Source organism: Delphinus delphis, chromosome 20 (assembly GCF_949987515.2).
Source record: "Delphinus delphis chromosome 20, mDelDel1.2, whole genome shotgun sequence".
NCBI lineage: Eukaryota > Metazoa > Chordata > Mammalia > Artiodactyla > Delphinidae > Delphinus > Delphinus delphis.
Window position 1 is genome coordinate 8,780,904 of NC_082702.1, and position 12,149 is coordinate 8,793,052.

At 58.1% G+C, this 12,149-nt stretch overlaps 1 protein-coding gene across 1 annotated transcript; it reads left to right on the forward strand.

The window, feature by feature from the left end:
• The first annotated feature begins 210 nt into the window (after nt 1-210).
• On the forward strand, nt 211-8,336 carry BBC3 (BCL2 binding component 3). The gene is made up of 4 exons (XM_060000953.1): nt 211-337; nt 3,054-3,342; nt 4,737-4,927; nt 7,227-8,336. Exons 2-4 carry the CDS (start codon nt 3,069-3,071, stop codon nt 7,341-7,343), a joined length of 582 nt encoding a protein of 193 aa, XP_059856936.1. The 5' UTR covers nt 211-337; nt 3,054-3,068; the 3' UTR covers nt 7,344-8,336.
• The last annotated feature ends 3,813 nt before the right edge of the window (nt 8,337-12,149 follow it).

The following is a 12,149-nucleotide window of genomic DNA, read 5'->3' on the forward strand; positions in this document are numbered from 1 at the left end:
GGGGCGGGGCGGGGCTGCCGCCGAGCGGGCCCGGGATCTGCCGGGCGGCCTGAGACGCGGCGCGAGCCACATGCGAGCGGGTCCCTGGTGGCGGCGGCGGCGGCAGCGAAACCAGCAGCGGCGGCGGCCAGGACGCGGACGCGCCTGCGGCCCGAGGAGAAGCCGAGGCAGCAACAGCAACGGCAACAGCGGCAGCCACTGCAGTTAGAGCAGCAGCAGCAGCAGCAGCAGCAGCCACAGCAGCAGCCGCAGCGAGCGGCGCTCGGCGGGCGCGCCCTCCTGAAGGAAGCCGCCCGCCCCCCATCACCGTCCCTTCCGGCGTGTTCATGCCCCCGGGGTGAGTGTGCGCGCCCCAAGTCCCAGCCAGCGGCGATTGGCCAGGCCGGGTGGGCTCCCTGGAGGAGGTGGCGGGAGTGCACTCGGAGAGCAGTGGGGGGGACGCTGAGTCCCTACACCGTGCCTCCCTCTCTCCCTGCCCCCCCCACCCCCCATGAGGCTGGTGTCGCTGGGCGGGAGGCACTGAGGGTCCGAGAGCGCAGGTGCCTCAGCGGTCTGACGGGTTTGTTTACAAACAATGGGGTGCGGGCTCGGCAGCGCCCCCTGGCGGCCAGTGCGGCTCCGGGGAAGTGAGCCGACCCCGACTGCCCCGGCCCCTGCAGTCCGGGGGGGGCGGGGGGGGACGGCGTGGAGGGGCGGCCACACCCCGGGCGCGCGCGCCCGCCGGGGGCGGCGACAGGGGGCGGCTCGCGGGCCGTGAAGTCTGCGGCTCCTGCGGGCGGGGGCTGCGCCCCAGCAACAGCCTGTTATTGGCCCCGCGCTCGCCTGGCGGGCGGGGCGGGCGCACGTGGCGGCGGCGGGGTGGGGGGGGCTGTGACAGCGCAGGGGGGCGTCTGGGCCCGCCGTGGGAGCGCGCGTGTGCGGGGTTGTGGATCTGCAGGTGTCTCGCCTGGGTGTGTGCGTGTGTCTGGCTCCGAGTTTGTGCTGGGGTCTGCAGGGAGTGCTTGTGTCAGTCCCGGGGGAATGGTGGGGCTGTGGCCCGTCGTGGTGTGCGCGCCGTCCCCATGCGTGTTTGTGTGGGGTTCTGTCTGTGTACGCCGCGCCTGAAGGCGGGTGCTCTGTTTATGTGTGGTGTACCTGTGTTGTGTCCTCTGTGAGAGTTGTCTGTGTGTGCTGTTTGGGGGTGATTCTGTGGGTCTGTATTGCCTGCCTGTGTTATAGTGTGTGGTTGTAGTGTGTTGATGTGTTGCTTGAGTGAGCTGTTTGTGTGTTTACATGTGTGTCTTGCCCGATGTGCTGTGTTTGTGTGTGCTTGTGTGTCTTGCCTGTGTGTACTGTCTGTGACTGTCTGTGACTATCTCCAGGGCATGTGGCTCAGCTAAGCGTTTGTGATGGTGTGCCTGCCCAGTGCCGATGTCTGTTTTCTCTCCAGGTGTCTGTGTGAGTTCTGCGTGGTGTGTGTCTGTGTGTGTGTGTGTGCTGGGGGTTGTCTGGTCTGTGTTTGCCTTGTGTGTCTGGCATCGGCGTCTGGGAATTGAGGAGCTGGGCTCTGTGGGGTCTGAGCAGAGCAGTCAGTGGATGTTGCTGGCAGCCTCTTGTATGAGGCTGTGTCTGAGCCCGTGTGTGTGTGTGCGTGTGTGTGTGTGTGTGTGTGTGTTGGGTCTGAGGGGCTTGTCTCTGATCGGCTGGCTGGCTCATGTGTGTCATGTGGGCTGCGTGTGTGTAGTGTTTATGTCAGTCACGTGAGACCAGTGTTTTCTGTGGGTGCTTTAGGTGTGCGCGCTGCCAGGGTAGTGTAGGATTAGAGTTAGCTGTAGTGTGTGTGTGTGTGCGCGTGTGTGCGTGCATGCACGCGTGCATTTGCGTGTGTGTCCGGGGCTGACAGTTGGTGATCGTGTTTGGAGGTTGGGGGAGGAGGGAGGGTTGGTGTCTGCTGTTCTGCTGTTGCGTCTCTGTGTTGTTGCCGGCATGTGGTGATGCATCTGGGTCTGATGACATGTGTCTGTGTGTGCCAGCTTTACATGTGTCCTGGGGTCTGAGAGTTGGTGACAAGTGGGTGTGTTTCGGTTGTGTCGGTCCATGTGTGTGTCCATGGAGGTCTGTTTTGTGTTGATATGTGTGTGAGTACTGAGGTGTGTGGGTCTTATCTATTGCGCGTGTGTTGTCGGGAGGGGCATGTGTGTTTGAGAAGTGTGGCAGTGCCTATTTGGTGTGTGTTTCTGTCTGTGCTTGTGAGGGCTGCATAGTGTGTATGTGTGTGTCTGTGGGCCTATTAACAGTGGCTCAGCGGGTGAGACCCTGACAGTTTGTATATGTGTGTGTATGGGGTGGAGGGGATGGGTTGTGCCAGCCACTCTGCATTGTGGGGATAGTTCTTCCTGTGGCCTGTGTGTATGTGTGTGTCCACGTTTTGGTCAGTGTTTGTATGTGTCTGTCCTGGAACATCTCAATGTTTCTGTGCAAATGGGAGACGAGGTGGGAGGTCTGGCTGGCCAGTCCTGCGTGAGCCTTTGTGTGTGTGTTGTGTACCCTCCACACACACCCCTTTGGGTCCTGTGTGAGTCCCCATGTGTGTTGCGAGGCATCACAGTGCCTGGCTGCCCTCCCTGTGTGCCCATCACTGTGTTCCGGAAGTTAATCCCACCAGCCCAGGCCCTGTGTGAGTCCCACGTTGGGTGAGTTTGTGTTGCGGGGCTGTCAGCCCTCATACACACACACACACACCTGACAGACCCACAAGTCTGGGTCCTGCGTGAGCCCTTGTCCTTGCTGTGACAGCCATCCTGTGCCTCCTTGTCCCTCATGTGTGCCCATCACCATGTGCACGGGAGGCTATTCCGGCCAGCCCAGGCCTCGGGTCAGCCCGGAGGGATGTGTCTTGAGGGGCCATCACACGCACCTACAGTCCCCTCCGTCTGGGCCCTGCGTGTGTTGTGGGCACCAGCCCTGGGCTGCCTGGCCTGCCATGTGTACAGGAGTGGGGTGCCCTGTGTACCCCGGGTGGGATGGGTCCCTGCACTTCCCGGCTGACCGCATCCCTCTGCCCTGTCCTGCAGGCCCCAGGGAGCGCCATGGCCCGAGCACGCCAGGAGGGCAGCTCCCCCGAGCCCGTAGAGGGCCTGGCCCGCGACGGCCCGCGTCCCTTCCCCCTCAGCCGCCTGGTGCCCTCGGCCGTATCCTGCGGCCTCTGCGAACCCGGCCTGCCTGCTGCCCCCGCCGCCCCCGCCCTGCTGCCCGCCGCCTACCTCTGCGCCCCCACCGCCCCGCCCGCCGTCACCGCCGCCCTGGGGGCCCCCCGCTGGCCTGGGGGTCCTCGCAGCCGGCCCCGAGGCCCGCGCCCCGACGGTGAGTGCCCGCCCCGCACCAGGGATGCTGGGAGCAGGGAAAGAGAGACACGGAGGAACCGGAGAAGTGGGAGCGAGTGGGGGGAGGTGGCGAGCCGGCCGGGCCACGGGGAGGGTGTGGCCAGTGTGGTCTTTGTGTTGCAAGAAGCAGGAAGACTGAGTGGGAGGCAGGGGGTGGGGGGAAGCCGAATGGGAAGTCCCTCCTGGAATCTGACTGCAGTCCCCGAGTTGCAGCCCACGGCCTTTTCCGGGCCTCGGGCAACAGCTGTTTCCAAGCCCCCTTCTCCCGGTCTGGGTCCCCTGAAGCCCCCTGAGGACTGTAGTTGGAGAGAGTGGGCAGAGATGACTGTCACTTCTGGACATTGGGGAGGGGTCGAGGGTGGCCTTTTGCCTTTTATCTGCATCTCTTTGGCCAGGGCCCGCCCTCTCTGCAGTCCGGCCGGAGGAAGGAGAGGGGGAGGGGCAATTGTATGGGGAAAGGGTGGGAGACGGGTCTTGGGGAGGGAAGGGTTAAAGGTCCCCTGCCTGATGGGCTGTTAACTCCGTGGTGCCCGGCTAGCCCCATCCCAGCCGGCACACTCGGTGGCAATGGAAAGATTGTCCCGGTTTCCCTCCCCACCCCATCCCCGGACCCCAGAGAGATCAGGAGAGAGAAAACTTCCCCGGCTCTGCTCCTTGGCAGCAGCGGCAAGAGGAGACCCGATTTCTAGACCAGAGTCACAGGTGTGGAAACTGAGGCCCTGATTTTAGGTCTCAGGGATCCCTCGTGCCAGGACCTGGCGTGACAGAAGGGAGGAAGAGACGTCAGGGGAGCTCAGAATGTGCGTGTGGGGAGGAGGCAGGAAGGCATCTCCCGCATCCCAGCCCCCAGGCCCCTGCTCAGAGGCAGCCACAGTCTGATCGCCTGGTTTCCAGGCCTCGGCCACATCCGGGGGTGTGGCTTCACTGTGGTTGGACACTAGAGGGCAAGAGACCTGAGGCTTGTGACTGGGTGTAGTCAGTCACCGTAGCCCTGTGTGACCTTGGGCCACTTCTTAGGGTGAGCCTCAGTTTCCCCATCTGTTGAGTGGAGCAGTCAAAATTTGGCACCGTTTTGGAAGTATTTAGGTAGGATAAGAGGAAGCACTTCCAAACTAACACGGGTAGTGAGGTGGTGGTTGGCTAGACAGGTGACCCCAGGAAGGCCTCCCCAGGACTTCTTTTTTGCCTGGGGAGTAGGAGCTGAGAAATCTGGCTCTTAAAGGGGAAAACAGAATCTCTAAAATGAGGTGGGGTGCAGGAGAGAAATCAGGCGGCTGGAAAAGGGAGAAGTAGGCCCTGGATAACGGGTCCCTCCGGGACACCTCAGGGCCTAGAGGGGTGGTGGGTGTGACCACGGCCCCCGGCTTTTCCCAGGTCCACAACCCTCACTCTCGCCCGCGGAGCAGCACCTGGAATCGCCAGTGCCCAGCGCCCCGGGGGCCCTGGCGGGCGGCCCCACCCAAGCGGCCCCGGGAGTCCGGGGGGAGGAGGAGCAGTGGGCCCGAGAGATCGGGGCCCAGCTGCGGCGGATGGCGGACGATCTCAACGCGCTGTACGAACGGCGGGTGAGTGCTGGGGGAGGGGTAGACGGCAGGTGGGACTTCCCGCCGGGGAGGGGGCTGCGGCGGCCCAGCCAGATGTGCGGCAGCTGCCGCCCTGCGCGGCGGGGTCGCGCTGGGGACAGGCAGGTGGGAGGGGCGGCGTGTCCGCGGAGCCGCCGTAGGGCTAAGGCCCGCGCCGCCGCTGCCACGGCCCGGGGGAGGGCCGGGGCCGGCGTATCCCCGAGCCCTGCAGCGCGCCCGGGATCCGCGGCCGCGGGGACTGAGGGCGGCGCTCGGCTGAGCGGCTCATATATCCCGGGCTATTTATAGCCGGTGAGTCAGCAGCGGCGGCGCGGCCGCGCCCGCCCCTCCCGCCCGCCCGCGCGGCTGCGGCGCGCCACCCCGCTTCCCGGGCGGGCCGGGGGCGGGCCCGGAGGAGGCCCGCCCCGCCGGAAGCCCCGCCCCGCTTGAGGCTCCGCCCCCAAGGCCCACAGCCAGACCTCTCATTAAAACAAAATATTTGAAGCCTGCAGCAGTGAGCAGAGAATAACAAACACCAGGGCGCCCACCACCCAGATCTGTCCAACCTGAACATTACACCCACACTGCTTGCTTATTCAAAGAAAAAACAAAAACCGGATGTTGTGAAGCTCCTTGTTTCCCTCCCTGACCCTCTTCCCCTCACCCCTTCCAAAGGAAACCTCTCAAACCTCTCAAATTGGCCTGTCCATTCCTCTGCAGGTGTTGATTCTTCTACTACATATTTACTAGGCCACAAACAATGCTTAGGATTGTGGCGCGTTTCAGACTTAATATACATGATACAGTATGTGTTCCTCTCCAAACTCTCTGCTTCTCAGTGTTAGGCTCGAGATTCATCCATATGGGCAAAGGAGCTTTAATTCATTCATTTTCATGGCCATGTAGCATTTTTTTGGATCGACATGTAGTATCCTTGTTCATTTTCTCATTGGTGAGAAATGTCTCAAAAATTTATTTATTTATTTATTTATTTTTGTTGGTTGATTTGGGCTTTTTTTTTTGGCTCTTCCAAAAAATACACATCTCCAGGTGCACGCATGTGTCTCCAGAGCAGATACCTGTCTGGTCTGCCGGCCCTCAACCTTAGTAAATGATAGCCTGCTCACCAAGGTGACTGTGCCAGGTGGCACTCCACAGCAGTGTAAGAGCGGCAGGCTTTTAAATTTCTGCCAATCTGATGTGTCCCCTTGGCCACCTTCTCCTGGCTGCAAAGTTTAGTGGGGAGTGATAAGGAGGCAGGCTGGTACCAGGCAGCCCACCCCCAGGCACCCATTAGGATCATTAGGATGGTTTATTTTTTTTTTTTTGCGGTACACGGGCCTCTCACTGTTGTGGCCTCTCCCGTTGCGGAGCACAGGCTCCGGACGCACAGGCTCAGCGGCCATGGCTCACGGGCCCAGCCGCTCCGCGGCATGTGGGATCTTCCCAGACCGGGGCACGAACCCGTGTCCCCTGCATTGGTAGGCGGACTCTCAACCACTGCACCACCAGGGAAGCCCTATCTGACCTTCTTGTTCACATCTGTAAAATGGGTTTCTCCTTCCCACCTTGTGGGGATGAGATTAGGTGGGCCCTGCTAATTAGCACCGGATTTAGCCCTGCATTCAGTACAGGGAGTGGAGAGTACTGTAGGTATTCATAAGTTTTTTAGTATTGTTAATTTTTATTGGTGGGAGGCCTTTTCTTGTATGTAGCTTCCTTCGTTTCTAACACTGTGGAACTGAGATGGTCCTAGAGGCTACCCCCAGCCTTCATCCTGCCACTGAGGAAAGGGCAGGGGGTTAGCTTTACCTCGACATGCTTCCGTGCAGCTTCAGCGCAGATGGTGAACCATTCCCAGTTCTTCCACAGATTGTTCTAGAATTGCTGAGACTGTGGGCTCCCTGCCCCCTCCTGTGTGGCTCACCAGCCTTTTATGGGAGGGCAGATGGGCTGCAATCCAGCCCCACCCCTCAGCCCCGTGTGACTTTGGTTGGGTAACTTTCTCATCTGGAGACCAGGGACTAGGAGACCACAGCTAATATGTGCAGGCCCTGTGCTGAGGACATTGTCTGCATCCCTTCCGTCCTAGTCTCATGTTCCAGAGGACCTTGGCCCAAGGTGGGCAGAGAAATGTATCTGGACCCCATGAACAATAATAATAGTACCGACCTCAGAGGGTTGGTTGAGGGCGTAGCTCACTCTTAGAACCGTGCCCTGTTCCTCGCTGCCCTTTGACCCGACCACCTACGCACGCCCATCTCAGGGCCACTCTAACTTGGTCTTCGCTCTCTTTCCCTAGAGACAAGAGGAGCAGCAGCGACACCGCCCCTCCCCCTGGAGGGTCCTGTACAATCTCATCATGGGACTCCTGCCCTTACCCAGGGGCCGCGGAGCCCCCGAGATGGAGCCCAATTAGGTGCCTGCGCCCGCCCGGTGGACGTCGGGGACGTGGGGGGCAGGACCCTCCCACCTCCCGACGCCCTGGCCAGTGCGGGGGACTTTTTCTGCACCATGTAGCATACTGGACTACCAGCCCTGCCTGTCCCAGGGGCGGGCCAGGGCAGCCACTCCGGACCCAGCCCCGGCCTAGCCTGCGGGGCACTGACGGAGATGTGGACTCCTGGGTCCCTGGCTGAGGAGCCAGGGGAGAGAGGGCTGACGGACTCAGTGTCTGAAGGCGGCGGTGACCGAGGCGGTGGGGACTGAGCCGCCCGCCTCTGCCGCCCATCACCATCTCAGGAAAGGCTGCTGGTGCTGGCTGCCCGTTCCAGCTGCAGGGGTGACACTGGTGGGGGGGGGGGTGTCTCTCTCTCTCTCTCTCCCAGTGTTCCTTCACTTTGGGCCTGGCCTCAGGCCCCTGGTGCTTCCCCCCCTCCTCCCGGGGAGGGGGCCCGTGAAGAGCAAATGAGCCAAACGTGACCACTAGCCTCCTGGAGCCAGAGAGTGGGGTGTGTCTGACGGCCGCCCCAGCCCAGCGCCCAGCCATCTTCCCTGAGCCAGCTGGCGGGTGGTGGGCATGCCTGCCTCACCTTCATCTGGGGGTGGCCAGGAGGGGCCCAGACTGTGAATCCTGTGCTCTGCCCGAGACCACCCCCCGCCCCCCCATCAATCCCATTGCATAGGTTTAGAAGAGAGCACGTGTGACCACTGGCATTCATTTGGGGGGTGGGATATTTTGGCGGAAACCGCCCCAGCCTTAGTCCCCAGGGCGAAGCGCTGGGGGGAAACGGGGAGTCAGGGAGGGGGGGAATCTCAGAAGAGGGAGGAGTCTGGGAGCGGGGAGGGATGGCCCAGCCTGTAAAATACTGTATATGCGCTGCTGTAGATACCGGAATGAATTTTCTGTACATGTTTGGTTAATTTTTTTTGTACATGATTTTTGTATGTTTCCTTTTCAATAAAATCAGATTGGAACAGTGGCTACTCTTCCTGCTCTCCTTCCCTGCAGAGGGGCGCGTGCAGAATCTGTGAGCCCTGTCTTGGAGGAGGTGGGGGGCAGTGCACACATCACCCTGAGGTGTCTGTCCTTGTGTTTAAAGGACGGCTCCGGGGGACTTCCCTGGTGGTGCAGGGGTTAAGAATCCGCCTGCCAATGCAAAGGATGCGGGTTCGAGCCCTGGTCCAGGAAGATCCCACATGCCGCGGAGCTACTAAGCCCGTGCACCACAACTACTGAGCCCGAATGCCACAATTACTGAAGCCCGCACGCCTAGAGCCCGTGCTCCGCAACAAGAGAAGCCACCGCAACGAGAAGCCCGCGCACCGCAACGAAGAGTAGCCCCCGCTCGCCGCAACTAGAGAAAGCCCACGCGCAGCAATGAAGCCCCAATGCAGCCAAAAATAAATAAATAAAATTAAAAAAAAAAAAAAGGACAGCCCCGGTGCCACTGTGTGCAACCAACCTTCATGCACCTTTCCTCAGCTCCCACTAAAAGCTAAGCCCCTGAGGACAGGGCCTTTTTGGGTGTTTCCTCCTCACTTTATCCCCACTGGATAGAGTATGTCAGGGGGGCTCGATATTTACAGAATAAATGAATGACCTATAACTTACTCAGAAGTCCCACTGGGAGGAGTCCTGGGGAACTGTCAGTCATGAGACGGACCTGGTCCCTGCCCTCAGGGACACAGAGGTGACATCTGGGATCAAGGTGAAACTTCACCCATGTAGCCACCCTAGCATACTCTTAACCGTAAGGCCTAGCATTAAAAACCTGTGTTGAATTAATACAAGAAGGGGAGGGAATTCCCTGGTGGTCCAGGGGTTAGGACTTAGTGCTTTCACTGTCAAGGGCCCAGGTTCAACCCCTGGTGGGGGAACTAAAATCCTACAAGCCACGTTGCGTGGCCAAAAAATTAAAAAACCGAACAAGGGGCTTCCCTGGTGGCGCAGTGGTTCAGAGTCTGCCTGCCAATGCAGGGGACACAGGTTCATGCCCCGGTCCGGGAAGATCCCACATGCCGCAGAGCAGCTAGGCCCGTGAGCCATGGCTGCTGAGCCTGTGCGTCCGGAGCCCATGCTCCGCAACGGGAGAGGCCACAACAGTGAGAGGCCCGCGTACGGCGCAAAGAAAAAAAAAAAAAAAAAAACCGAACAAGAAGGGGAGCTTCTACCATGATCTTCGAGAAAACAGGGCAACCAGCCAAATTCTTCCCCTGTGTTGTCTTCCATACAGGACTGCCCCAGACACAGGTTCAGACCCAGCTCTGCCCCTTCTCCTGGCTGTCCTCACTGGTAAAGGGGCAGTTCAGAGGCAATGGCCCTTCTAAAAGGCCAGGCCGAGGGAAATGGGAACCATCATTTTGGACAGGAATTTGGCAAAACTCTGAGGATGCACACACCTATGGCAGCAAGTGCCTTCCCAGTGTCTCCCTTAGAAGTGAATGTGCACAGGTGTCCAAGAGTTGGCAATGCGCAAAGCCACCCCCTAAGTACCAACAGCAGTTGGAAGGGTAAATCAAGTCTGCTGTTGTACAACAGAACAATAGACAGCAGTGAACTGGAATGAACTAGAACTTTATCCCTATGAATAAACAACAAATAATGGCGAGGAAGCAGCAAAATGATTGGTGGGTACTGGGTGTATACCCTGTGATATTATTACGTATTTTCGTCATGCTTACATACTTGTGCATGGGGCCCAAGGCCCTGAGGTGAGGCGGGAGGTGGTGTGCCTACCCAACCATCTGGCAGGGAAGCTCTGCTTGGTCCTCACTGCTCCCCTGGCAGAGAACGCGTCCTCCTCCTGCGACCAACGGCCTCCCCTGTCCAGGAACAGTTTGCTGAACTAATTTTTTTTTTCTTTTGGCCGTGCCACACAGTCTGTGAGATCCTGATTCCCGGACCAGGGATTAAACCCAGGCCCCCTGCAGTGGAAGCCCCGAGTCCTAACTACTGAACCGCCAGGGAATTCCTGTCGCTGAACCATTGCTCTGGTTGGATTAAGTCTCGATTTTATTGTTTTCTCTTCGTCAGATTTTTTTTTTTTTTTTTTTTTTTTTTTGCGGTACGCGGGCCTCTCCCGTTGCGGAGCACAGACTCCGGACGCGCAGGCTCAGTGGCCATGGCTCAGGGGCCCAGCTGCTCCGCGGCATGTGGGATCCTCCCGGACCGGGGCACGAACCCGTGTCCCCTGCATCGGCAGGCGGACTCTCAACCACTGCGCCACCAGGGAAGCCCTTCATCAGATTTTTGTTTCTGCTTCCTCTCTCCTGCCTTCTCTTGGATTATTTGAATACTTTTTTTTTTTTTGAATACTTTTTAAGAATTCTTTTAAATGTATCTTTTGGTGTTTCAGCAGTTTTTTAGGACTGCTCTAGGGATAACAAACTCATCCTTAACCTATCTGCTATGTGTCTATTGTACCACGTCACTTACAATACAGAAGCTCTGCCACTGCACGTCCCTGCTGACCCTCTACTCCTCCATGAAATGATGGATTTCATGCAGTAGTTGTCATACGGATCATATCTGCACACCTTAACTTCCACAAGACATGTATTAACTTTTGCTTTATTTATTTATGTATTTATTTTTGGCTGCTCTGTGCATGTGGGATCTTCCCAGACCAGGGCTCGAGCCCGTGTCCCCTGCACTGGCAGGCAGGTTCTTAACCACTGTGCCACAAGGGAAGCCCTGTATTTTCTTTTTAATAGAACCATTTTTAAGGACTGAAAGTGGGGAATTCCACCCTATCATCCAGGTTGGAGGGAAAGAAGCAGAGACCCAGGGATAATCAAGGCCAATAGAAGGCCACATTTTGTTAGCAAAGTCCAAAGGGCTCCCAGAAAAACAAAGGAGGGATCAGTTGTTCAGAGGGAAGGGAAACACCTGAAGTCATCTGTGTGGCCTTCGCTCTTGGAACCCAGGTGCCGAGTGGTTCTGCAATGTAGCAGAGTCAAGGCTCAGAGGACCTGGCAATGAAGCCCTCAGCTAGTACGCTGCCACCTGCAAACCGTGCAGCCTCCAGCAAGGTAATTCCAAACTTGAACTGACAAGGCTTCTAAGACACAGTGAGAAAAAGCAAAATGCAGAAAAATCGTTATTTTGTGAATCTGCGTAATAGCAGCTAACACTGAGTGATTTCTACTCAAAGAATATATTCAGGGCTTCCCTGGTGGCGCAGTGGTTGAGAGTCCGCCTGCCGTTGCAGGGGACACGGGTTCGTGCCCCGGTCCGGGAAGATCCCACATGCCGCGGAGCGGCTGGGCCCGTGAGCCATGGCCGCTGAGCCTGTGCGTCCGGAGCCTGTGCTCCGCAACGGGAGAGGCCACAATAGTGAGAGGCCCGCATACCACAAGAAAAAAAAAAAAAAAGAATATATTCAGTCATTTAATCCCAACATATCAGAGGAATGTTCTACTATTACCATCTTACAGATGGGGCGACTGAGGTACAAAAACGTCACTTGCCCAAGGTCATGTGGCTAGGTGGTAGAGTCCAGGTTTGAACCTGACAGTCTGGGAGGATTCACTCTCAGTGGCTGCCAGGGTGCCCTCTGGGAGGTAAATATTAAAAGGGATACAGCTAACATCTACAAAAAGCATCTCACATTTCTCTCCAAAATCAAGTTTAGCTGTTAAGTCAGCTGCTCCTGCTGTGTGGCCAACACTGAGCTGACAGGCATGGGAAGAGGAATCTTTTGCCTCTTAGACTTGTACAAATATTGCTTGAATGTTTATTACTAGAAGCTTAAAAACAAAAGCCACTCCCTTCTGGACTCAG